General features: G+C 41.8%; 4 protein-coding genes across 4 annotated transcripts; 2 read left to right on the top strand and 2 right to left on the bottom strand.

Moving 5' to 3' along the window:
* The first annotated feature begins 848 nt into the window (after nt 1–848).
* On the top strand, nt 849–2473 carry LOC103986671 (molybdate transporter 2). Its single transcript, XM_009404738.3, has one exon. The coding sequence runs from the start codon at nt 945–947 to the stop codon at nt 2346–2348; it is 1404 nt and encodes a 467-aa protein (XP_009403013.2). The 5' UTR covers nt 849–944; the 3' UTR covers nt 2349–2473.
* Nucleotides 2474–4534: 2061 nt separating this feature from the next.
* LOC135675646 (pentatricopeptide repeat-containing protein At1g15510, chloroplastic-like) lies at nt 4535–7893 on the bottom strand. The gene has a single exon (XM_065185999.1). It carries the CDS (start codon nt 7686–7688, stop codon nt 4929–4931), a length of 2760 nt encoding a protein of 919 aa, XP_065042071.1. The 5' UTR covers nt 7689–7893; the 3' UTR covers nt 4535–4928.
* Nucleotides 7894–10974: 3081 nt separating this feature from the next.
* Nucleotides 10975–17336, bottom strand: LOC135675645 (uncharacterized). The gene is made up of 6 exons (XM_065185998.1): nt 17145–17336; nt 16197–16355; nt 14013–14180; nt 13624–13778; nt 12054–12220; nt 10975–11325 (listed from the first exon to the last, which is right to left on the bottom strand). The coding sequence occupies exons 1-6, from the start codon at nt 17242–17244 to the stop codon at nt 11271–11273; spliced, it is 804 nt and encodes a 267-aa protein (XP_065042070.1). The 5' UTR covers nt 17245–17336; the 3' UTR covers nt 10975–11270.
* A 5507-nt stretch (nt 17337–22843) lies between these two features.
* Nucleotides 22844–25541, top strand: LOC135677623 (uncharacterized). Its single transcript, XM_065189987.1, has 9 exons — nt 22844–23062; nt 23151–23268; nt 24041–24077; nt 24243–24312; nt 24390–24494; nt 24585–24735; nt 24845–24927; nt 25028–25121; nt 25218–25541. The coding sequence occupies exons 1-9, from the start codon at nt 23032–23034 to the stop codon at nt 25303–25305; spliced, it is 777 nt and encodes a 258-aa protein (XP_065046059.1). The 5' UTR covers nt 22844–23031; the 3' UTR covers nt 25306–25541.
* Nucleotides 25542–26914: the final 1373 nt, after the last annotated feature.

Genomic DNA, 26914 nt, shown 5'->3' with positions numbered 1-26914 from the left:
ATAATCTGGGTCCCACATGTGAGATATTATTTAATCCGAGAAAGACGTTAACCTCTCCCGTTGAGTTACCCTGATCGTGATTGGAGACGAAGGAGGGGTCCATGGTGGGCATCCGATCACAAGGCCGGGGTATCCGAAGTCGATCTCTGTTCCCCCAGACGAGATCTCATGGGTAACCTTTCCCAAGTCGGATGACCTTCGATCGCCCACTAGCCATCAGATCATGATCGGACGGTAAATGGAAGAAGGCGATGAAATGGTAACGGGTCTTCGTTCGCTGGTAGAGAAAGTCCGCACCGTAGAAAGATAACTGCAAGAAAAAACAGCGAAAATTAAGGCGTAGAGTAGAAGGTAACATCGTCGTCGGCGTGGCGTCTGCAAACAGCTTAGCAGAACGCTTGTCTTGGACCCAAGCGAGAAGGGTTGCGCGTGGAACACACCAAGTGGAGAGGCTTGGCCGTACATAAGAGAGTGACTCTGATTTGGATACGTATCTGACTTGTTCACCTTACCGTATGGGACGAAGTATAAAGATCCTGACCGTCCCTGCAACTCATCTAAGATCTCAACCGTCCCTATCCTTTTTAATCGGGAAAAGGAAAAAAAAATTCAGTGATTACAACTAAACTAGCAGCCCGTCCTGCAAAGCCCAAAGCCCAAAGCCCACGAGCTTGCTAGGCCTCCATCGGAGACCCGTTTGCCCAGATTCAAGATACCAGGTTGGGTATCGTAAACTGTAAATGGATCCTTCTCTGGGCCGCGCACTCGTGGCCCACGGACGGGCAACCTACGCTGGCTAATTGTGCTTCCCTTGCCCCCCCTCCGGAATCGCAAAGGATAAGCAATGGCGGTGGTGGTGCACGTAATCTGACCTTTCAACCACGCCAAGCGTCGGCACCCCTGCTCTTCTTCTTCCTGCCTCTCCCTCGTCCGTTCCCACGGCCATGGCGGGTGACGCTACTACCGACCCCCTCCTCCCCCGCGCCGGGTTCCGGGGGTGGTGCTGCCCCCGCTTCTCTGTCACGCTGCCCTCCCCGGCCGCCAGCTTCCGCCTCAAGACCACCGTGTGGGCGGAGCTGGGCGGCTCCGTCGGCGACCTCGGCACCTATATACCCATCGTCCTCGCACTCTCCCTCGTCAACCACCTCGACCTGGGCACCACCCTCATTTTCACCGGCCTCTACAACGCCATCACCGGTCTCCTCTTCGGCCTCCCCATGCCCGTTCAGCCCATGAAGTCCATCGCCGCCGTCGCCATCTCCGAATCCTCCGCCCACCTCTCCGTCCCCCAGATCATGGCTGCCGGCCTCTCCACCGCCGCTGTCCTCTTCCTCCTTGGCGCCACCGGCCTCATGTCCGCCCTCTACCGCTTCATTCCCCTCCCCGTCGTCCGCGGCGTCCAGCTCTCACAGGGCCTCTCCTTTGCTTTCTCCGCCATCAAGTACATCCGTTACGACCAGGACTTCGCCGCCGCCAAGTCCGTCGGTCCCCGCCCCTGGCTCGGCCTAGACGGCCTCGTCGTCGCCATCTCCGCCCTCCTCTTCATCGTCCTCGTCACCGGCTCCGGCGATGATCCTCCCCTCCAAGATCCTTCGACTCCCCGCCGCCGTCAGCGCGGCTCCTGCGTCCCATACTCCTCGCGTATCCCGACGGCTCTGCTGGTGTTCGTGCTGGGCGTCGTCCTATGCTTCGCCCGCGACCCGTCCATCTTCGGCGACCTCAAGCTCGGCCCTTCCAGGATCCAGCTCGTCCGGATCACCTGGAATGACTGGAAAGTGGGCTTCGTCCGGGCGGCGATCCCGCAGATCCCCCTTTCGGTGCTCAATTCGGTGATCGCCGTATGCAAGCTCTCCTCCGACCTGTTCCCGTCGCGGGGGCACGAGGTGTCGGCCACAGCCGTGTCGGTGAGCGTGGGGCTGATGAACATGGTGGGCTGTTGGTTCGGCGCCATGCCCGTCTGCCATGGCGCCGGTGGGCTGGCGGGGCAGTACCGGTTCGGCGGCCGCAGCGGGGCGTCGGTGCTGTTCCTAGGGATCGGGAAGGTAGTCCTGGGGCTGCTCTTTGGTAGCTCCTTCGTGCGGTTGCTGGGGGCATTCCCCATCGGAATCCTGGGGGTGCTGTTGCTCTTCTCGGGGATCGAGCTGGCTATGGCGTCGAGGGACATGGCGAGCAAGGAGGAGTCGTTCGTGATGCTGGTGTGCGCCGCGGTCTCCCTGACGGGGTCAAGCGCCGCGTTGGGTTTCGGTTGCGGCATCCTGCTCTTTCTTCTACTGAGGCTGCGGGAGGTGAACTGCCGCGCCCTGCTGCCCTCCACAAACAACAGAGACGGTGGAGGCGACCGCTGCTAGTGCTGGCCAGTGGCAAATCCAATATTATTATTGAACTTCTCATTATAAACTTGCAATTATTGGAATGAATCTTTTTTCTGTATTATTTATATGAATTATCATAAACCTGCGATCATTGAGATTGATTTTTCTTTTTTTGGGTATTATCGTATACGAAAATTTTCCTTTTGCATCCATTAGATTGCATGGTTGTTTTTGTATCTACATGATGATGATGTGTACTATATGTGTCTTGTGCTAGGGATGAATTCATCCCTTTTTTAGCCTACCATCATCTCTTTCTTGTAATTCTTAGAATATCCTCATCACAAAAAAAAAAGAATAATTTTTTTTTATCCTATGGACCCCTGTGGATTTTATTTTTTAAATAGATTTACATTGTTTTGATTAGAGTTGTCAAAATTATTATACTTCCTATTTCTTTTCTTATTCCTAAATCGATAATGATATTTATATGATTTTTTTTTATATCGATGACTTGATTTTTATTAGGTTTGGATCTATTTATCTTGATTATGATATTTTTGAATAATTTTTATGAAGGTGCTACCAATTCGAATATACTATAATAAATTATATAATTTTATTTAATTATGTAAGATATATTATTGATATGATTGGATTTTAATTACGGTTGTCGATCGATAAAAATAAAATTCTTTAGAAGATGATTTTGATGGTAATAATTCTCCTAATTACTTGACACTTAGAAAGGGCATCTTAATTATTGAATGTGGATGCCATGATTTTATTGAGAGATTATATATTTTCGTCCGTCTCTTTTTAGTCTCGTAAATAATTGAGAGATTAGAGATATTCTATTTTCTTAAATTAGTTATCTTTGTAGATCTATAATTTTTTACGTTTACAAATTAGATAAAAGCTTTCTAAAGAGTATCGAAAAGATATGCATCATATATTTATTTGATCCATAGTTATTTGATTTTATTTTTTGATATTAAAAATTTGTATACAGTAATATATTATGATTTTTTATGTTAACAGAATATTCATATTTGGTTATTTTTATTCACAAACTAATAATGGTATATATTTAAAATTGTATTTTTATGAGAATTGTGTTCTATTTTTTTATTTCACTTGCCTTAATTATAATATTTTGGTGAAAGCATTAAATATATTATAAGGATATTCAAAATATTTTTTAGCTGATATAGAATTATTCATATTTTGTTATTTTTATTTTAAAAAAGAATACCTATTCAAAATCATAATTTTCGAGATTTATCATTTTCAATTAGATTTTTAGTTAATTTTGCCTCAGTTACTGTGTTTTAGAGTATGGTTATAACGTTTAGATGGATATTTCAAAAACATTGACAGTATAAATTATATATATGAAGAATTAAATCGATTCAACGACTTGAGACTGCTTTAATTATCTTACTAGAGATATTTTTAAAATTATGATGTATAAAAATATTTTTTTTGAAAAATGTAAAAAAAGACTTTTATCTGAAAAAATATTTTTCGAGATTTCACACTTATGTTATTTTATTATTGGTAAAGAATGGCTACGGAATTTAACAGGTGGACTGCTGGTTGAGACGTCGAGACCGCGGCTTTGCTCACGAACCGAAGGTGTGGAGGCCGCGCTCACGAGAATCCTTCCATCTTCTCCCGTCGTGACCTAACTGGTCAGTTAAGCCGCGGGGGAAGCACTTTGCTGCGGGCGGACCCCACGATCAGCGATGCCGTTGGAAGATGGACAAAACCTTATGGGATGCCGACGCGTACTCGCTGCTGAGATCATTGATTGGACCAAAAGCGTCGTTATTACATGGCCAATGGCCAATGGCCACTCCGTTCCCTTTCGTAATCGTGACGATCGAAAGGTCGACTGCGCCAGCCATTCGACTAAAGACACGTACAGCGAGCATTACACTTTCACTGATTTGTCGTGGAAAAGGAGTGTTGGAGTTGCTTATCCTGAAATCATTCTTTTTCCACATCAAAAAAGAGTTATCCTACGCATCATCTGATAATTTTCGCATAAGGACAAGAGGTCGAGAGAGATTTTATTGGGAACCTATTAAATGAGAACAAATCCAAGGAATATTCGTCTCGCAATCGTCATGGATGACATAACCTTTGATTGGTACGTCCTTAATTTAATGGTAACCCGCACAGCTCTGTTGGGGCCCAAAGCATGTGAGAGTCGAGCATACTAATAACTGCGTTTCAAAATATATTATTCAATCATGTATGTGGCTGTGGCTGCACTTAACTATGTCATACAACAGTGACTGGACAAATTTACATCGTCCAAACAGCATGACTGGATACTAAGAATAATAATACACATGTTTTCCTGTTTCTATCTAATCCAACCATTTTGTTGCATTAGGCCGGCGGTGTGTTATCATGCACCAGATTACCATGTTCGATGTGTTCAGAATGAAGCACTTCTTATCATAATGCTTGTAGGGTTTTGGAAGCAACCGATTAGCATTGCCATTCTCAACATGAGGCATGGATCCCCAATGAATTCCACCCAGCATGCAACTGTGGATTCATGGCAACACCAAGTGACCAAATCATTTTTGCCATCCACTAATCTCACCTCATGCTTCCACCCCAGTAACCTTCGTCTCTGCAAGAGCAGCTTCCATCTTTGAAATGGTGAAATTGTTCGGTGTCCCTAACTGTAATCTCACGGCGAACAATTTTAGAGATCAACTTAAGAATGCTATGGCAATTCTGACACATATACAAGTTCTTGGTGACCCAAATAGGCATGCCGGGTGTGGTATTGATGAGCCCGAAAGCAACAGCTAATCTTTCACTGTGGCCACAGAAGATATCAGACTTTGATGCTTCCATCTGAGCTATGGATTGATCCTCAGGCAGAGTGAAACCTGCCGCCTTTATCCTATCATACAACCCCTTTAACACTCCATAGATCTCCTTTATCTGCGGGTGCGACTCATCAGAACTGAGAAATGCATGAACAACCCCCTTTACCTCCACCCAACTGCATCCAGGATCCATCTCTAGCCCCCTCTCCCTCATAACCTTCCTTGCTCTTGCCAGTTGATCCCATCTTCCGCTATCAGCATATAAGTTACATAAAAGCACATAATACCCTACACTTCTGTCATCCAATTCGAAAACATGTTTGGCAGCATATTCGCCAAGCTCAACCTGGTGGTGAATTCGGCATCCATTCAGCAAGGCTCCCCAAATGGCAGCATCTGGCTCGATAGGCATATCATTTATGAACTGGTGCGCTTGCCCCAGGTACCCCGCACGACCCAAAAGGTCCACCATGCAAGCATAGTGTTTTAGGTTTGGCGTTATCGAGTACTTCCTCTTCATGCTATCAAAATAGTCCCAACCTTGAGATACCATTCCTGACCTACTACAAGCACACAAGAGACCCACCATCGTAACCTCATCAGGATGCACACTAGCTTCTATCATTTGGTTGAACAGTGAAACAGCAAGATCTCCTCGTCCCTTCCCTGCATAACCTGTCAGCATGATGTTCCATGACACTATATCCTTCTCTTTGAGTATGTTAAACTGTGTCCAAGCATATTCCATCCTTCCACACTTGACATACAGATCTAGAAGAGCATTTGGCAGACACCCCTCATATCCTAATCCGCTTCTTAGAGCTTGGGCATGGATCTCTTTTCCGCACATCAATGCTCCAACAGCAGCACAAGCAGAGAGGGCAGCAATGAAGGTTATGGAGTTTGGCTTCACATCAACATGCATTTGGCGCAAGTAACTCAAAGCCTCGAAGCTCCTCCTGTTGATCCTCAAGCCCGATATCACCGAACTCCAAGTGACCACATCCTTCTCCGGCATCTGCCTAAAAACCTCTAAGGCCTTATCGATGCATCTAGACTTGGAATACATATCAAGAAGTGCATTTCCAACCATGGTGCAAGGCGTGATCCCAATGTTCCTCGCTAGCTCATGTACCTTAGTACCACTATCCAAACGTCCCAAAGAAGCACATGATGAAAGAACACTAGCAATTGTGACCTCGTCTGGGACTACATCGTTCGCTCCCATTTGTTCAAACACTTCCAAGGCCTTATCAGGTGAGCCATTTTTCTCGTAACCTGATATCATAGCAGTCCAGGATACGACGTCCTTAGACTCCTGGCGCAAGAAAATTTTTTCAGCTTCCTCCAAGTCCCCGAGAGTGGTGTACATCTGAATCAACGAATTATGCACTGAAACATCAGTTAGAAAATTCATTCTTATAGCATAACCATGAATCCCCTTCCCAAACTCGTTGTCAGGCAACAGACCAGAAGCAGAAATCACGCTAGTCATTGTCATAACATCTGGCTCCAAAGAGAGATTCCTCATCGTCAAAAACAGCTCCAGCCCTTCGGCACAATTCTCATTCTCAAAGTAGCCTGCAATCATTGCATTCCAAGAGATACAGTCTCTCCTCGGCATACCATCAAACACGTTTCTGGCAGTAGCACAGTAGCCACATTTCGCGTACATGGTGATGAGAGCATTCAGAACATCAACCTCTGAGCTGAATCCGAACCTGACCACATGTGCATGGAGCTCCCTCCCCCTAATCAAGTCCGTGACACCGCCGCAAGACCTCAGAACGCAAGGGAAAGTATACAAATCCGGTCGGGCGCCGGACCAAAGCATCCGGTGATACAAATCCAAAGCCTCATCCAAGAACCCGGACTTGGCGTAGCCCCCAATCATCACATTCCAGGAGAAGACGTCCCTCTCGACCATCTTCCCGAACACCGACCACGCCGACAGGAGGTCGCCGAACCTCACGAACATGCTCAAGAGGGCGTTCCCGAGAAGGGTGCTCAGGCAGGTGATGGAGGAAGAGGGGGAGATGTGGGAGTAGACGCGGAAGCCTTCGTCCACCGCGCGCTTCCATTCGCAGAGGCGGAGGAGAGCGACGTAGGCGTCGTCGTCCAGGCGGCGGCCCTCCGCCGAGTCCAAAAGCTCGAGGGCGCCTTCCAAGTCGCCACGGATGCAGAGGCGGCGGATTCCGGCGTCGGGGTCGGCAGATGCGGGGGCCTGGGCAGGGCTGAGGGCGGAGAGGTGTTGGGAATCGTGGGAGGAGAGTGGGTGCCGGTTCGGGAGGCCGCCGGAGTGGAGGTTGAGGTAATTTGGCCGCGTCGGGTTGGAGAGGAGGCGGAGGAAGTGGTAGTGGTCGGAGAAGAGGAGCGAATTGGGTGGCCTGTTAGCAGAAATCGCCATCTGTGGAGGAGGATGACATGGTTCCGAGGGAGGTTTTAGAGGTCGGGTTTTAACGCTGGTACACGATAAGCGTGCCGGGTGCGAAGAGGATATAGTTGCGTGATCGGACATCATGATTACTTATCGCAACACGCGGAGCATTTTGATTGGTGTAAGCAGAGGCTGCCAACTCCATCTATCGTTACTGCATTAACAGACTACGGTCGGAACTCCTCTCAACGAATGACGTGGCATCATCTTAACAGTTGATTGGAGAGCGTTATTGCCTTACAACGGACGACGGTGGGAATTCTTCTCAACGTACCACGTGGCGTCATTTTAATGGTCGATTGGAAAGCGTTCTTGCATTTCTACGGACGGTGGAGACTATTCTCAACGTTGGACGTGGCATCATCCTTATGGTTCATTCGAGAACGTTCTTGCCATTCTACGGATCAGATCAGTTTGTGTAGGTATATAAGCGGATCCGAAACCATCCTCCCAATTAGGCCAAATTGGGGTCATAAATTTGGCCCAATCATCCACTCAATTAAGCCGTCATAATTAAAATTAATTGAAATAAAAAATAATCAATTTTTTTTTAATTCGATTAAAACTTGATTTATCGAATATAAATACTAAATAGTCAAAATACAATTATGATCAAGTCTGATCAAAATATTTGATTAAAATAAATCAAATTAGTTAATTTTTATAATTAAGGATATAAGTCAAATTTTTTAAAATTTTGAAGCGTAAAACTATAATTTTTCTTAGGATATATTCTAAAGAAAATAGTTGAAAAATAAATTTAAGGACAAATTGAAATTATCTGATTTCTGAAGGATAAAAATATTGTTTTAGTTAAAAGGAAAAGTAACCCTAAAACCTCTCTCAATCACTATTGTTGCATTCCATCGTGCCCACGCTCGCGAGTCTCGTTGGCATTGCACTGACCATTCGTCGCCTGCGGGCTGCCCGCGATGACATGGCTGTTCTCAGGTGGCTGATTGATGACCTCACCATCATCGCGCCATGACATTGTGCCTACGTGGTTATGCACCAATTGACGACCACACCGTAAGAGGTCGGCGTTGATCAGCTCGACCTTTTGGACGATGGTAGCACCGTCCTCATCGTCAACTACGTCAATACTCTCCATAGAGTTTCCCCCGTTGATGGCTATCGCATCGTTCCCTTTTCGATTATGCAACCATTGGGAATCGTGGCTTGCGTCGTTTAGTTGATATCGATCATAGCCAATAAATGTCGCAGTCGTCATAACCGTCGCAATTGCCTCCAACCAAGGTAGGCTCGCCATAAGGATGTTGCACATAGGTAGTCATGCATGCAATCGATGTTGGCTGTCACACTCTACGATGCTTCATTTACATGCACAATCACTATTTGTGATTGTGCTAAAGACCACCAAAGGTCATCACCCTCAATAATACTATTATTGATAGTAAGTTGTTGATAGTAGTCAATCGATTAAACACGAGGAATCTCGTATCGCTTGCAAGATAACACATGACGTACTAGATAGAAAAATAGATCGACAACACAGATTGTTCAAGCATCATAAATCAAAATAGAATAACACCTTTTTGCAAGCTAATAAATAGATCTAAATATAAAATAGATTTGAAATATTTTTACGATCTAAAGTAATTGATTTCAAAACATTACTCTAATACTAATTGTAAGCATAAAAAAAATCGTAATATGCTATTTTATGAAAAAAATTAATGCTATAAATTGAAATGAAATAATAAAAGATAAAATTTACGATGCGCACCATTTGATGTCATTTAGAAAATCTTTATTTGATCTGTAGGTGTACCGTCGTCGAATCCGAAAGCTACAATAATACTGATTTGTAAAAAGAACTAGACTCTCGTTCTCTTTTCTTATTTTTTTATAGGATCATTACGAACGATGAGTTATGAATAAAGAAAAATGAGAAAAGATTTATAAACTATCAATAACTTAACATGACTAAAGAGAGATGATAGAAGATATGTAATCTCTCAATAATTATGTCATGTATCCATGTTAATTCTCTAGGAAGTCTTGTCTATTTATAAACGAAAGCAAAAGGTTTAAGATAAATAATTAGGAGAGTCTCTCCCATCAAAATTATCTCTTTGTTCTATCGATCAATATCCATTATTACAATTCAATTATATTTATAATATATCTTATCCATTATTAAAAATTAATTATATTTATAATATATCTTATTTAATTTGATAGGATCATATAATCTAATATTTATATTATAAATAAATTATTTAGATTATATCTTCCTAAAAAAAGTTTCAAAAGAATAGCAACTTTATAACAAACAAGAAACCGACAAGCAATAAGTTACAATCCTAAAAGCCCTTCGAATCGAGGAATACGATATCACAAGAAACCCGATTCTTGTAAGATGAGGAGAATCAAAGTCTTCATTTAGGAAGGGAAGCGAGATAGATCAAGAGTTGACGACAACCTCGAGAAGGATCGTAAGCTTCTACGAGCAGGTCGAGGTGGACCGGTTCGAATGCGGGGAGGCCTTTTCGATCTTTATACTATTCGTATTACACGTGATACTCACGTTTTGCACGTGTCGGCTACCTGTGGTGGGATGAAGAAGATATAAACAAAACAAAAAAATCACAGAATTAACATATGAAATGTTTATGCAATCACACACAGAAGGCCACAGAATTACGCGTGCGTATGAGGACACGCTAGCTCAAGTGATCTTTTAGTTTGAGCCCACCTTTTGGGTTCCTTAATGGGTTAGCAGACTAATCGAGTAGATAGAACCAACCCGAAGCGAATACAAGTGAACAAACACACGAGCGCAAAATGCTAGAGACTTTATTTCTCCAACAGAATTGGCCATAATTTTTATCTTCGTAGTCCTTCATGTCCTCAAATTAATTCTTAAGAAATAATTAGTTATCCTAAGGCTTTCTTTTTTATCAGGTCCCTTTTACCAGTAAATAAGTTGACCAGACTTACCTGCTCTGTCTTCCCCCGTTTTCCCTCCCTCTCCATGGTTCCAAGTCGGAGCTTTTATTTGTGCCCCTCCCCTCGAGAAAACCTACACTCTCTTGGATTATAAGCAAACACATGGGAGGAGGAAGTATCAACAACACTTTCTATGCGAATGCTACCAGCAAATACGATCAAAAGCTGAGAACGCATAGTATCGACACCTGCAAGTTGGGCACGGATGAACCCGAGCCCTACAGATGATGAGATCATGGGAGACGACCAAAGCCACCCACCTTTCAAGGAGACGGCTGAAGGCCCCTCCCACCACATGCCAGAAGCTGGGAAGCAACTCAACCTTCCAGAATGAGAATGGTAGAACGGCAGGTTGCTCCTTCCTGATTCGTGGGAACAAGAAAAACGATCATGAGAATGACGACAGGTAACAACAAATTTGGATTCAAACTATAAAAATGACCTGCTCCAGTTTGTCAAATTTCACATTCCATATGACCAACAATCCTCGACTCAGTCAGACAAATTATTGGTTCCACGACACTCGTGTCAAAGAATCATGACGGGCAAACGATACCTCGGATTTGAACAACCCAACTTACCCGCTCCAGTTTTCAAACAAACCTTTCACATAATAACGACCGGAGACACCTGGCCCACTGAAACAGTCATTTATTACCTTCCAAGGCAATTCTGCCAAAGGAATCAAACATCTCAAGAATATCCTTCCAGCATAATATACACGAAGCCACTTGGTGCCGAGGTTCTCCTGTTGGGAAAACCAAATATATCAAGTTTAATACAGGCAAACTGATCAAACAAAGAATGCGAGTACTATGCTTTTCAGATACAAATTTTAGTCTAGGCCTACATAAAACTGCAAGATAAACAACCAAAGATGGAGGAAACAATCTCCAGCTTCCCAAGATTGGCTAATTCCTCATTTTAATGGAGAAACCTAAGAATATCATGCATTATACATTTGACTAGAAGCCACAAAAATGGGCTTCTCACCGGTTTTGAGCCAGGATATCACAAGCCCCTCTTCCTAAGTTTCACCCAGTCAAAATATCCTGTAGCAGTGAGCCACATGACGACGTTTAGAAGCAAACTATGATGGTAAGGGGTCAGAAATTTCTTGGTAGATAGAAGGTTTCTCGTGGATTTAATTCCAATCAGAAAGCAAGGTCATTCTTTCAAATAGCAATATGCCACCAGGTATCTACACTTTTTGTGTCCAAGGTCTAAAGCTCCTAGTTACATTACAAATTCAACTATGATTACCGAGTGAATTCCAGCATTGATCAGATAATAGGATTATTGACTGATGCATCCCTCACCGAAGAAACTGCTGATAGGCAGACGTAATAAGTAGTCACCAAACACACGCACACAAAAAAAAAGAGAGAAGGTCCTAGTGATTTTCTCAAGTAACACTATGTTCAACAAAATGACAACAAAAACTCCAGAAATTTTAAGATAATAATGTATTACTACCTCTTGTAATAGGTGTAGCCTGCAAAACCGACCCCACTGGCAGCCACAAGCCCAAGAAGAACCAGCAACGCAACCAACCACCCAGACATCCCACTTGGCTTGTCACTAGGATCACTGCTGCTCATATCTCCACAGGCTTGCTGATTACAAGGCTCCTGCTTAACGGGCTGCAAACAATTAAGAATAGTAATTAGACACAATGCATGAAAAAGCTAGCTTACAGTACGTTCCAGCCCCTATCAAATGCATGTCAATATAAGATTGGTGATTCAGGCCTCAGGTCAAAAGCTTCAAATTGGTTTTGTGCTGTTTTTGAGCTGAAACCTTGTTTTAGCTAAAAATATCCCAGTTCCTGCCAATTCAAAAATAGCTGTATGACTTCTGGTTGAATTTTTGCCATTTTAACCAAAACTCATTAGTTTTTGCTACTTTGATTTTTATAACAATCAGCAAGTTCAATCATTCACTTACGAACAATTAGCAAGCTTAACTTTATAAATATGACAGGAATTGATAAATATATTCTAAATTTCATCACATGGGATGAAGAAATGATCCAAGCCGAACACATGGTATTTGAATTATATATAATGGAAAATTGCAGGAACTGAAGGCTCAAACAATAGACCTTTACTCAAACAGTGGGATCAGTGCCCATTGATCTCAAAGGTTAATTCTAGTAAACAAGACAGGTTCCAATATTCATATTCTAACAGGTAGTTGAGGAATACATAAGTAACTCCTTCAGGCCCATACTTTCCCTGGCAATGAGTTCATTCTAAGATATTCTACCACCAAGTTCTGTCAAAAACCAAAAGAACTAAGAGGATATTTGAACTAAGAGGATATTTTTTTACAAAATCTCTTCATCTGTGGATAGATAACCCCCAGAAGCAACAGCATGGGTGTATTCTAGAAGTTAAAATATAGTTCTTTTTTACTTTGGTCTATGGAATCCAGGCTATGGAACCCAAAATCTTCAGTCACTCAAAGTGAACGTTTTAAGATGGATAACGAAATTATAATATGTAAATTTTGTTTCGAAATTATAAGGAAAAAGTACAACTTAAAGATAAATCATATGAATTGCCTTGCAAACATTATTTATTTTCTTTTTAAAGGACGTTTTAAAAATATACTAAACCATCGAAACAGTCTGTAAGTTGCACTCCAGCCATTGATCAATGGACAAACAGTGCAACCATTGGCCAATTAAGAAATTATAACCTCAAAGGCACATTCTTGGAAGGTTCCAAATCGAAATCTTGCTATTTGCTAAAAAGAAGTTAGGGACTGCCTTAGTTGTTGTTCTCTTATTCAAAATCATGACAAGAGAGAGAAAATTAACATTCATATGTTCGAATCGGGGCAGAACTTCATGGAAGGTTGTCAAATCAGAATAACTTGTCAGACTGAAATCCTATGAGCACATTCTAAATAGATCCTCAAGTACTTCTGGCTACTTCTACAAAACATGCATACAAAAGGCCATTCACCCTTTGATCGATCCAATTCATATGATGTTAAAATGACAAAAATAAAAGTCACCAGAAAGCATCTTTTGACTCACCATTTGTTGATCTGAACACCTACTATCATCCACTGGGTAGTGTTTAATGGACGAATCATCAGTACTTGCATAACAGCCAACATCTCTGTACCGAACTCCACCATCACAAGGGGAAGAACATTTCATCCATGGCCCAGCAACCCATTTAAAAGCTTCTGAAATTTGTAGAGGTATTAAGTTGCATATTCATGATGGGTAAAATCACTTTTATTACAATTAGCTTATCAGACATGTAAAAGGAAGTAGATCGTATACCTTTCTAAATAGAAAACTTAATTATCAATTATTATATACCGCTATCAAAATTGAAATCTTTGCATCTGCTTGTTTACTATCAATCCCATCATGGTGACACAAAAAAAGAGGATAAGAAATGCAATGATAGCTACCATGTGGTTTCAATTGCACAGCCAGCTCTGCACCAGTCTTACAGTAACCCAATTTGGTGTTCTTGTCTATGAGGTAAGGATCTGAGCAGTCCATGCAGCATATGTATTCATCACCAAAATCTAACTTGTTCTTGCATCTTGTGCACCTGTTTGTTATCCTTGGGTTCTCTGCTCAGAAAATAAGGATCCTTTAGAACAAAGCAATCTTCAAAGTTCAAACATAAAATCCATCTACCAATTACGGTTGCTTAAAACCAAAGATGTTAACTAGAAAATATATCTACGTTTTAGATCTCTGTCAGGAGTCATTAATGGAAAAATTGACCATAAGGTTGTTTACTAGGAGGCAAGCACACATAATGGAACATTCACATTCAAGCAAGGAAAACAAAAAACAAAAAAACAAAGAAAGTGCATGCTTTCTGGAGAACGTCACTGGTTGGACAAGCATAATATCCATTTAAGTCTCAAGTAGAACTTCACTTGTTGGAGATGATGTCATCTAGATCAAGTCTAGAGCACATGTAACACCCCATTAGTTCCACACGGAAATAATGCTACACATGCATTTAGTGACTTACAACTAACAAGTTTATGTGTTCTCAACTAGTGTTTGGATAGGCCTCACCCCATTGAAGCTGTTGGATAACCTAATATTAGGGCAATTTTTTGGACCTTTCCATGTGGACCGACAAATAAACTGAGAAGTGTGTTTCTTTGGTTGATCCAGCACCAATACCTTAAATGTAAATTCCAATATGTACACCAATCCATGCAGGGTAACATGCATCAAGATGTGTGCTTCCTTAGGTGGCATCAAAATATCGGATATGGATGCTAGGTTACATGGAATGGCTACTATAATACACCAATTAGTCCCATATCAGAAGTGGACAAGACTAAGATTGATTCATAAGGGTATGATGGGGGTATTACTATCAGCTTCAACTTAAACATTGTGGCCACTGGTTTGGGCTCAACGAAGTTAATAGGTTCGTGACAATTAGTATCAGAGCTGATATAGTATTAAGGCATGGTGAAGGGCTTGAGTGGGAAAAGACTAGACATCAGAGCTGATCTAGTATTGAGGCATGGTGAGAGGCTTAAGTAGGAAAAGTCTACCCGTGAACATGGTAAGAGGACATGTTATGGCGTGGAGCTGTCATTGAGCTAAGCTAGGCCTTGATAAGGACGTCAAACCCTAAGTGGGAGAGTTTATAATACTCCAATTAATCCCACATCGAAAGTTAACAAAGCTAAATTTGACTTATAAGGGATGGGATACTACTATCAAGACTTGCTTAAGAAAGGTTGTGACTCTATGAGGATATGGATATGTGATCTAAGTGACAAGATAGATGTGTATTTTTTACTCTATAAAATCGTATGTTGTTGATTTTAACTAAAATGCTTAAATAAAATGGTTTTGGATCTCGTTATCTATCTAGTGGACAATACTCATCCTTACAACGGATAAGAGATATGAACTTCACAGCAGTCGAAGATATATTATTTCTTTTGAGTCAAGGACAGAATTACACATCAGTTCACCAAACTAAGAGAAGTGAAGATATTTGCAAGCTAAGTGAGAAATTTATCAAAGAATAAGAGGGCACAATCTAGAGTTAGGTATTACAAGAAAATATCACAACTTGTTTAAACATTGATGTGACATAAATGATAATCCCAAGTACAGGAAATTAGACATATCTTTATGCGAGAGAAGACAGCATATGTACACCTTGTCTGATTAATGCCTCCTATCACAGTTCAAGATTAAACAAGTGAAGTATGTTGTGAACTATTCCCAAACGTCAAAAGAAATTGTTCAAAGTGCAAGCAGATTGGCATGATGATGATTTCAAAGTACAAACAGAAATACTCTGCCTTCATTTTATACTTTAGAGAATCTGAAATTACAACATATAATCACAGATGTCTAAGAAAAGGTAGTACATGAGGCCAAACATGGACACTCAAACATAGATGTTCTTCTTTCAGGTTGTATTCAATCGATTTCAAGTCAGAAGGTGAACTACTTAACCAGCATGCTTAAAAGTTGGAAGAAAAACTGTAATTACGTGAATATGGGATCATTGTACAGACAAGCTAAAATAACATGCCAGCGAGAAAAACTGTTATCCTCTAAAACTTGAAAATATGAGAATAGAAGGACGATGATACCTGGTTTACAGCAGTGAAAATGTGTATGGAAGGGAAGGCATGGTGGATAAGCTGATTCCCCACAAAGACCATTGCAGTTATCTGACTGATCAGCTACCACAAGTCCGGCTCCACATCCACCGAGCCAGATGCTTTGACACGATTCAGTCCAGAAGCACCCTGCAATTCAAATAGAGAACACATATGCATTGTTGACCTGCCAATATATTTCACCAACTTATTGAACAAAATGAACATGTCATATTTGTGTGTGCATATACTGGTGGAAGCAATAACAAAAATTACAAGAAAAAAGATAATAATATCCAATAAAGCTCTCAACGCTTCAACCCACTAAATGGCCCTAGATCAATGAAGATATACAATCTATCAAGACCTCAGTTTGACAAAATCCTCCATAAAATTCTATTGCTATGTCAGTCAATGTCAGGGAGGCTGATACGCTGTAATGGAACATGGGGGTACCACTCTTACAGGCTTCGGTTTCACCAACTACACCATGCCGACCATCTAAAAGAACTAAGATTTGCACGCTAAGTTTTTAGAATAACGTGGAAACGAAGCTAGTAAACCCTCTCCCAACAGAAACATGAGAAAAAGAATATGCTCTTCAATCAAAGCTCACAAACGCATTCTAATCCTGATGAACATTAGACCCCAATTGAAACAAAACGACTAATTACAATAGACTGATCAGTTATCTCAATAGGTGGAACAGAAACAAAATCACATCATCGATACTACTCGTCTTAAAGCACAGTGGAATATCCGAATAAATTGAGAACCGATCGAATAACAGCCAATAATTAGCAACCAGATGAGCAGAACAAAGACCAGTAAGTGAAACGGAATCCTAGTCTCGAACATCATACTACGTGATCGATCTCGAAATGAGAGACTAAAGAATGATAATTCAAGAAACGAGACGATTAGGGTTCGAGGGGTTACCATGCGAGGGAAGATGGTCCGCAATCGAAGGAGAAGGGTGAAGGATTAGGAGGAGGAGGAGGGGGAGAAGCGGAGGGAGGAGGAGCTTAGAAGGCAGCATCTCCTCGCCTATCGGCGTCGACGCACACGCCACCGACGCGAACCCCTCTTTCTCGTACGGGCTGGCGTGGGGTGGTACGCTGAGAGCTGTCTCGGCTAAGACAGCGCGCAGGAAAACCGAAGGCAGGAGACGAAGCAGTTCGCTTGGGTGAGTGGGACCCATCCACGACGTGGACCGCGTTCGTCAGGTTGAGCGATCGCCTTAACGTCATTGGCACGGGACCCACCCCTCGGAGTGCTCTAACAATGGATCTCTGCCGTCCGATCCACGTCCATCAATCAAGGTATTTTACTCGTTTGTGAATCGCAAAGTGCAGCGGAAGCGGATCGCACCCAATAGAGGATCCGAAACCCGAAACGTTGATTACGACGTTAATATTCGTGCTGGTCACCACGTGGGCCGTTGCATTGCAGGCGAGAATTTAACGAAGACGGCTGTCGGCCCACTTAGATGGCATCCCAATCACCAGTCGTCGGTACTCGTCCAAGCCTCGTAGGCTCAACATAATAGACAAGCTATCAGTATTCCACTTCTGGATGGGGCATCTCTCCTCCTTTTGGTGCGCACCCACCGCCACTGCAAGCGTTAAGAGGCCGAAGGAAAGCCCGGCGGAGGATGGCTCGCGCGTCGCCTGCAGCCTAAACGGAGCATCGTCGATTTGTGTGGTAGTCCATAAAGCCTACCGCATGTGGTAGGCATATGCAGGGAAGCTGCAGCAGCTTTCTCTGATACCAAAGATGGCGACTACAAGCATTTCACCTTCCAAGACGCGACGTGGATTCTGCCTTTCACACAAGGAAATTAATATAGAAGAGATAGAGGAGGAATAGATTCCGAGCCCATCATAAATAGGTTATCACTAGTAGCCGAACCAGTTTGACTTCTGCATCCCTTTTTGCTTGGATATTGTTGTTTTCGCAAGGATTCCTTGCTCCCAAGTGCAGGTCAACAAGGAGCAGTCGGGGTTCCGTGGGATTGCCATCGCAGTGCCCACCTTGCCTGCGCAAATATGCATATGTAGAATCAGCATTCATGCGAGGTATCAAAGAAAAGTTCTTTTCTTTTCCTTCATTCTTTATCCAGGAGTGTCGAGAGAACCAGCGTTTTTGTCGTTATGCAGATGCAACAACTGCTTCCGGATATATTGCCCGGTATTCCAAACCGGATTAGGAGGAGGTGAATAAAGAATTTACTGTGAAAGAGTGAGTTAATACGTATTTATAAATGTTGTTAGAGAGAGAGAGAGAGAGAGATTTATTTTAATTATATATTTAAATCATATATTTAAGTTTATGATTGATCCTTAAATCATAGATTGATTGATGATTAGAATATATAAGGTATATAAGGTTATTATTTTATATTTATCTATATAATGATCTTCTATTGTACTATTGTAAGATTGAATTTTTTTTTGTCAATTTTGAATCGATATAATTATGATATTATACACGAGAAGCTTTACGATGGACCTACTAGTTCGTCAAAAAGTATGGACATGAGAAATATATAGTTGACATTTGATAATTTTATCTCTAATAAAGTATATATCGATGATAATAAAAGTAGGTTGGCGTATAAGTAAGTGGCACGGATATTATCACAGTATATTGTAAGAATGGATTAGGAGATAATATCAAGTTCATGTGGTAGATTGGTAACTCAATTGAATCGGTAGCGATGACTCGATATTCAACTTCAGTAGTGGATCTTACGATTGTGTTTTGCTTCTTGAAACTTCAATTAATCAGATTTGCTCCACGGAAGACAATGTAAGTTGATATAGATGTTCTATCATCAGTGTTATTTTCCTAATTATAATAAAAAAAGACATGAAGGCGAAATGATGAGTGTTTACGAAAAAGAATTTGTAATTGAGAATCCATTTACAATATCGCAAAATAAGTTTTAGTACAGATCAATGTATAATGGAAGGTTGATGCATGAATTGTGATAATTTGTTAACTATAAATGAAATACCTAGATATGTAAAAGGTAAATACTATAATGAACCAATTACTAGTCAGTATCGTATGAAATCCATAGTAGAGTGATCATCATCTAATTTGAGTGACTCAATTGTAGAGAATAATGTGATAATTTTTTAGCATTCTTCGTATTCATCTTTGGTAATATATTTCGAATGTACTTCTTTTGAAATAGAAATAGTCTAGAAGATGTGAACGTTACTTCTACTTTTAAAAAGTAGCTTAAGGTTCTTAGGTCCTTGATAGAAAATCGATCTGTCAATTACTCAAGGAATTATTTGATCTCTAAGAAATTATTGTCTATGATAATAATAACATCCACATAAACCAAGCACCAAAGAATATTATGTTCGAGGGAGTACCTAATGAAGATGCAAGACTTAAATTTTGGTATTAACTTGTATGAAACGTAAGGGCATAGCTAGGGACAATATAAATAATAAAATATTTTAAGTTTATAAAGATATCAAATTTTATGAAATAGTTTTTCAAATGATGAGTAGTGTTATAGGAATAGAATAAGTATACGGTTAATGAGTAGACTATAGTTTGAAATGTTGCTAACTAAAAGATTAGTGGTGTAGATGCTTAGTATAGGATAGTGAGACCTACCTCAACTAAATGTCAATGCTTTCGCTCGATAGACCCAACTAATTGAAATGCATATGGTGATGACCTGAGATGTTATATACCACAATGAGAGATAAATTGTTAGAGCTTGAAATTTACATCCTTCATCAAAGTAAATTGTTTTAATAATACACTTAGAAGAAGTTCTCGACCAGCTTTCTAAAATGAGTAATGACTACAGTAACTTTAGATTTATATTTGAGAGGATAGAGTTACGTATATTTAGTGAAGTAATATATGAAAATAACATAAAATTTAAAACTATCAAAGTGGTGGAGGTAGAGCCCTCGACATCAACGTAAATGATTTCAAGAATTTTGATGCGGAAGACATTCTAAAAGATAGTTTGTGACTTGTATTACTAAAGTAAGTATCACAATGATTATAATTCTAATTGATTTGAAGGTTAAAACAAAGTAACAAAAAAATTAGCTATTATTGAATGGAAGATAGCAGGTGACCAAGGTGACAATGTCATACATCAATTGGAGCAACAACTAAATCAAAAATTATTGGTTATGTATTTTATGAAGCTAACGGCTACTCGTAGATGTAATATTTATTCTAGCCTCAAACAAAAAATTAGTCAGAAAAAACTCAATAGAAGTGTTATTTTATTTACAAAATTATTATATGAAAATAAGATTTTTTTTTAATGTGAGATGCACATAAAACATCATCAAGTATAAAAGTGCTTATGTATGAATTAAGTATTGTGAAACCAGTGTTGTGAGTGATAGGGATTCCATCACCGTCACGAATGATGCTATCTTTACTGCCTTAATAGTCAATATGGATAGAAAAATTTTATAAATCAAAAGTGATATAATGAGAAGCATCCAAGTCAACGATCAAATTACTTTAAGGAGAAAGACACATTGAGAAGATACTATAATCAAATAAGAAAAATCCAAAATCAACGGATAGTTTGGTTTGGATGCATAGATTATGAAGATTTGATCATTCGGAGAAGATAAAATCTAAAAAGTGTACATTGGAGAATATGATCTAACGGGAGATTAAATTTGATAAGTGCACAAGGGAGGATATGATATAAGAAGTGTAGAAAATGTTGATCTTTTTCGTTCTCTCCGGAGTCATTCTCTCGATCATGAGTTCTGATGACATAGTCAAAAGGATGGTGATAAGCAATGGACTATCGTCGAGTCGTCGATTGTGGATTCGAGGCACTAGTGAGTTTAGCGGTTAATGAGCACGGGATGAGGATGCCAGTAAATATGTTGAGTAGTAGGTAGGAGTAGAGGAAACACCCACTAAGCAGAACTACATAGCAATGAAGGATTGCTAGAGAAGCTAGTCGATCAATAGAGGAGGTTGATCATATCAACAAAGTAGAGTAGATCTATTGTAAAGCATATCACGCCCGGAGATTGGTGGGGAGGAGTCACAAGTCTTCGTTCTCAATATAACACTATAATATAAAAGTAGAAAGTGTTATAAATTATCAACAGGGTAGACCAAGAAGAGGAACAACAGTCGCCAGTAGGGGAGAGGAAGAGAGAGCGAGGAAGGAGTCTTGCTTAAAGCAAGAAGGCTTTGATACCAAGAAGAATTTGTTGTGAAAGGGATAATTAAATTCATTGAGATAATACGTATTTATGGGGAGAGATTTTCCTCAATCATATGCTCAAATCATATATTTTAATTTGTGATTGATCCTCAAATCATAGATTGATGGACGATTAGAATATGTAAAGACCATATTTACCTATATAGTAATCTTCTATCAGTAAGAACCTAGTCCGATAAGATTGACAACCCGGCTCAACAACTTTGGATGAGTAACATGAGGATGTTACCTTAGCAATACCACCTTTGACTTACAATAGGTGGATATCAACTCTTAACATATGGAATATGAGGTTAAATCGTAAGTCCTGAATTCAATGCATCTGTCGCTCACAATCGGATGAGCCGTAGATTCATAATTATGTATCCGATTCTTCTTGCGACAATTTAATGCCTCAAACGTAGTGTAAAAAACCCAGGCACGTTTGCTCGTGAGTCCTCAAGTCAATGCATCTATTGCTCACAACCAAATAAGCAAGAGATTCATAACTATATCTTAGATTCTTCTTGCGACGATTTAATCTCCTACGGCTCTCTAACGCTACCCACAAAAACACGAGACCACATAATAGTGACGGAACGTAGGGGCAGGCGCTTCCACCCGGACACCTCACTTCACCGGTGAAGATGCACGAAGAGAGGACCAGTCTTTACGCAAAAGAGACTTCCATTTTTCTGAAAAAGAGGACGTCGAGGTCAATTTATTACTCCCTTATGAGCCCAAATAAACGTCTCGTATTTCTCTTTCCTGCTGGATCGTAGTTCCGATGACAACCGGGACAAGCATCTTCTTCATCCAGCTTGATCTCATGGAGGGGGCCAAAACACAACCCAATCCACCTTGCATCATACATCATCACTCTGTTGGCTGATGAAGCTGTTAACGAAGTGAGCCGTCCCTTTGTATAGAATTGGCAGAAAGCAGAGTTGGTGGGAAGCAAATATCTGACGACAGAGGCATCCTTACATGCCTATCTTCTTCGGGTCATTGTCATGTAAGCACTTGGAACTAGGAAAGCACGCCGCACTCACCCCATTTCTTTGCCCTTGTGTTACTTCATTTGATTCTCTCCTCTGCAATCAACGAAAACCTCTGATGGCTCGGTAAAAGCACAAGCTAGAGTTCACGGTAGAGATCGTTTTATCTGGAGACAAGTGTTCGATACTACTCTTGTAGGAAACACAACCGATCCGGGAAGAGTTACTCGATGGGTTATATTATTGTACAAAGAAAGATATGCTGCTGGTTCCTCCTCCACTTCCGTCTCGGAAGCATTGATTCCCGGGAGCAAATCCTGCATACCCACAGATTCTCTGCCTGCAACAAAGAAAGCTTCACTGACCTTTCTGCTATGCTGCTTGTCCCTCTTTCTACCCCGGTCTATAGGCCTTTCCGAAAGAACAGCTGCGCAGTGAAAGGCAGGCACTGTGGTGGGATGCGGATTCCTTGGTTTCCTTCCTCTACCATTCCACCAGCCACGCACCGTTATAAATAGAGGTTAATCGGGCGACTCCTCACTGCAGCGGAGCCTGTTGCAGCATCACCGGCACTCCCGGCACAGGGTGGGTGGTGATCCAAATGTACCGCGGCGGCAGCTCGTATGCCTCCGGTCGGCCTCCTTCCCCTCTGCGTTGTCTCGCTCCGCAGCCTCGTCCATGTTCTCTTCCACGTGCATAACGCGTGCGCATCGAATGCAGGTTCGAGGTCTGCGACCAGGAGGCATGTCGACTACGGGAGGACTTATGTTGTCCGGCCCAAGGGCAGACATCGGGCCACCATCGTCTGGCTTCACGGTTTAGGAGACAATGGCGCAAGGTACGAGCTGCTGCTCTTCTTTTGGCTGCATCAAATGCAAATTACAAGGCACTTTTTGGGAACGCAGCCATAGATAGGATTTATTCCCTTGTCGATATAAAATGATTACAATGGTTATATTCTGGTGCCTTCCCTGCACATATTCCTAGTATTGCTTTACCTAAGATGTCATCTCTGTATTCTCATTTATGGCGTAAAGGAAAGACAGGGAATGGAACAAGTGGCGAATGTCAATGCAGTATTAACAGTCGGGAGGGAACAACTCTTTAGCCCCTGTCAAATCCATGCAAAATTCCCACACCAAACAAATGCTCTTGTCATTCTCAACCGAATAGTTTATTCGAGGTTTTCATTGTTTATGGATCACATTCACGAATAAGAAATAACAAGTTAATCGCCTCAATTAATCATTGTGATTCTTTGAGATTGTGCTGCTTTCTGCTTCACGTTTTGATGGCTAAAGTGCATGGGAGTCCAACCAAACCTTGGGAAGAACCATTCCGATTAGCATAGAAAACAACATCATGCAGTTCTCTACTGCTATATTTGGCAATTGTCTTGTTATTTCCTTTTTCATGGGGAGATGTGTTCTTGAGGAACATAGGTATCATTAGATTTAGTGTTTTCGGTTGATTATTGTGGAAGCTACAATGATGTGTCTAATTACATTGAAACTGTAGGCTGTCAATGCAGTTCTTACGCAAATAACAATTCCACTACCTGCATGAATTCACCTTCTACTACTACTACTTCTTCTTCTTCTCTTTTGCAGCTGGTACCAGCTCCTGGAAACTCTTCCTCTGCCAAATGTAAGATGTGTAAACATGGTGTAATCACTCGTTAATCATTGGCATCCTTGTTCCTTGTGGTTCCTTTGGATTTCGATGCATTTATCCTCCCTGTCTACTGGTAACTTGGTAGTTCTGTGAGATGGTTTCGGTAGCTAATTCCAACACGAATGTGTGCCATTGCAGATTAAGTGGATATGCCCCACTGCTCCTACTCGACCTGTGGCTCTTTTCGGTGGATTTCCATGCACTGCATGTAACTCCCCATGATTTGCTTAGCATTACTCCATCTTGACCGATCTTATATGCCCTCCTCTGTTGTGTTCCACGCAGGGTTCGACGTTGCGGACCCTTCACAGGATGGCCCTGATGATGCCGATGGATTGGAAGCTTCAGCAGCACACATCGCAAATCTTTTGTCGTCTGAGCCAGCTGACGGTATAGCTTTTGATGTTAGCGTCGTTGTAATGCTGGTTAAGTATACTGACTCGACTGGGATTGATTCCTTCCTCCCTCCGATCGGTACAGTAAAACTTGGAATCGGTGGGTTCAGTATGGGTGCCGCGACCGCCTTGTATTCTGCTTCTTGCTTCGCACACGGAAGGTACGGAAATGGAGGCCGATATCCCATAAACCTCAGTGCAGTCGTTGGTCTCAGCGGCTGGCTTCCCTGTTCCAGGTCTGTTCCATCGCGAGTCAACGCAATCCTTGGATCTATTTCTTCTTTATTATTATTGCTGTGCGTGAATCGGAGGCATAATAAGAGTGCTTGGTCGTTCTTCATCCAGGAGCTTGAAGACCAAGGTGGAAAGCTCACAGGAAGCTGCAAGGCGAGCTGCCTCCTTGCCACTTTTGCTCTGTCATGGAACAGGTACCGTACGTAGCATTTACCTCGTCGAGATTGTTGGATTTTTTATTTGATCCAAGGAGCGTTGAGCTTCTCTGTTTTGTTCTTGCGCTGGTTATGGCAGGGGACGGAGTGGTTCCCTATAAACAGGGAGAAAGGTCTGCGGAGACGTTGAGGATGTCGGGGTTTCGAAATCTCACGTTTAAGGCCTACAATGGGTATGTTTCTGCCGCAGTTTCTCGACCTTAGGCCAACTATCATGCTTTGCTTTGCTTAGCTTAGCTTAGCTTAGCGAGCGATTCGGAACAATGCAGACTCGAACACTATACGATTCCGGAGGAAATGGATGCCGTCAGCAAGTGGCTCACCGCGAGGCTGCGGCTCGATGGGTCTCGCGCTTGACGCCGGGACGTGCCGTGTGCGTCCTGCGATCGCATCGAGGCGCGGTTATAGAAAGTACACCTAACTCACCCAGTATTCGTATGTGCTCAGGTGCTCGTCGCGGCGATATGTGCCGTGCGTGAGAGTCGAGTGTGTCTTGTGATAGCCTTGTCTCTCTTTGGCCTCGGAGTGGCTTATCAGCTTGTTTGGTGTACATTATCTTCCTTTCTACGAATGAATGAACGAACAGAGTCTAATTACTTTTGTCCGTAATCGTTTTCAGTGTACGATAGAGGGTGGATTCGTCGTACACCTCTTTTTTTGTGTGCTACGTGGGCAGCATCTGATCAGATCATCTGCCAGCTAATAGATACTTTTAATATAAATATTAGCAAGGGAATGGAATGCGTCTATGTAGGATGGGGAGGTGGTTGATGTCATGCAATTCTATGTGGAAGCTTGAAGAAGAATACTCGATAGATACGATTCCAACAAGTGGCCTTTCCGAGAAATATATCCATGTCTCGGGCATGTTTAGATCAAAAACAAGTCTGCACTAGAAAGGCCAGCAAAATGTCTATTTGTTGCTTCGTTCTATGGTTGAGTAACCACGCATTGAGGTGCATCTACCTACATGCATAACTTGTTTCCAGAAGAGAACAGTGCGTGTATGTGTGCATGTTAGTAACGAAAAGTAATCTGGGTTACTTTGTACGCTATGGTACTTACTCATAGCATTCCTGCACGTCCTCGTTGAGAGTATAAATACGATGTTAGAGTATAAATATGACATAACCATAAAAGAAGAGAATTCATGATTACCTGGTATAAAGAATTTATATTGCGGAGAGATGACAGTGCTGCACAGCGAGGACCCATACAGGTCGATCGGCACCCATTTCATACGAAATAAGCCATCTTGTTCAGCGACGTACAAGTCGACGTCGAACACCACGGAGCCATTCCGTAAGACTCGAAACGGCACCGCCCGATGTCAACCCGTATGAGTCGACCGGTGTTCATCCATAAGGTACAAGTCATCCTCCCAATCGGCCATCTCTTTGCAGGTATAAAAACCACGTCTCCGACTAACATAGGAGACTTCGAACACTCAACTCTCTCTTATTCCACTCAACTCTAACTTAAACTTTAGAGCGGTTGAATCGAAAAATCTCCCTCCTAACCTCGGCAATGAAGCAGGTGGTGATGAGGCCCATGAATCAACCTGACCCGACGCTCACTTCTGCCACCCAAGTCTTCGCATGGGCAACCTTATACATCCGGGCTCAGATCGAGATGCGCAGACTCCTCGACCACGGTGTAAAGATTCACAAACACTGAGCGTCTTCCATAATGGCTGAGTCAAGGTAGATTTTGTTACTCAAAGATTGTTGTGTCAAAATATTGATACCGTTTCACAACTGAGATCATTCGTTGTGGTGGTATATTAGATCTAAAATCAATAATGGACCAATTGATACAACCTATTTTCTTACCAATCTGCCTTACATATTCCACGAAGAAGCAATATGTGATGCAAAATGGAAGCTATGAGATTTCGTTGGTTTTTCTTCTTTTGCCCTATCTTTTGGTTTAACAGAATGATCAGGAGATGAATTTTTTTTTCCCT

Source organism: Musa acuminata, chromosome BXJ1-6 (genome assembly GCF_036884655.1).
Source record: "Musa acuminata AAA Group cultivar baxijiao chromosome BXJ1-6, Cavendish_Baxijiao_AAA, whole genome shotgun sequence".
In the NCBI taxonomy this organism is placed as follows: domain Eukaryota; kingdom Viridiplantae; phylum Streptophyta; class Magnoliopsida; order Zingiberales; family Musaceae; genus Musa; species Musa acuminata.
The sequence above is the reverse complement of the archived record's forward strand: the minus strand, read 5'-3'. Positions and strand labels throughout refer to the sequence as shown.

Bases quoted from the DNA above. Each gene is read 5' to 3' on its own strand.
- LOC103986671 (XM_009404738.3), top strand. From the start codon at position 945: ATGGCGGGTGACGCTACTACCGACCCCCTCCTCCCCCGCGCCGGGTTC.
- LOC135675646 (XM_065185999.1), bottom strand. From the start codon at position 7,688: ATGATGTCCGATCACGCAACTATATCCTCTTCGCACCCGGCACGCTTA.
- LOC135675645 (XM_065185998.1), bottom strand. From the start codon at position 17,244: ATGCTGCCTTCTAAGCTCCTCCTCCCTCCGCTTCTCCCCCTCCTCCTC. The intron at 14,181-16,196 runs GTATCATCGTCC...TTTTCTGAGCAG, and splicing joins TTTTCACTGCTGTAAACCAG to AGAACCCAAGGATAACAAAC. The intron at 13,779-14,012 runs GTAGCTATCATT...TACAAATTTCAG, and splicing joins TGTGCAATTGAAACCACATG to AAGCTTTTAAATGGGTTGCT.
- LOC135677623 (XM_065189987.1), top strand. From the start codon at position 23,032: ATGTACCGCGGCGGCAGCTCGTATGCCTCCG. The intron at 23,063-23,150 runs GTCGGCCTCCTT...CATCGAATGCAG, and splicing joins CGGCAGCTCGTATGCCTCCG to GTTCGAGGTCTGCGACCAGG. The intron at 24,736-24,844 runs GTCTGTTCCATC...TTCTTCATCCAG, and splicing joins GGCTGGCTTCCCTGTTCCAG to GAGCTTGAAGACCAAGGTGG.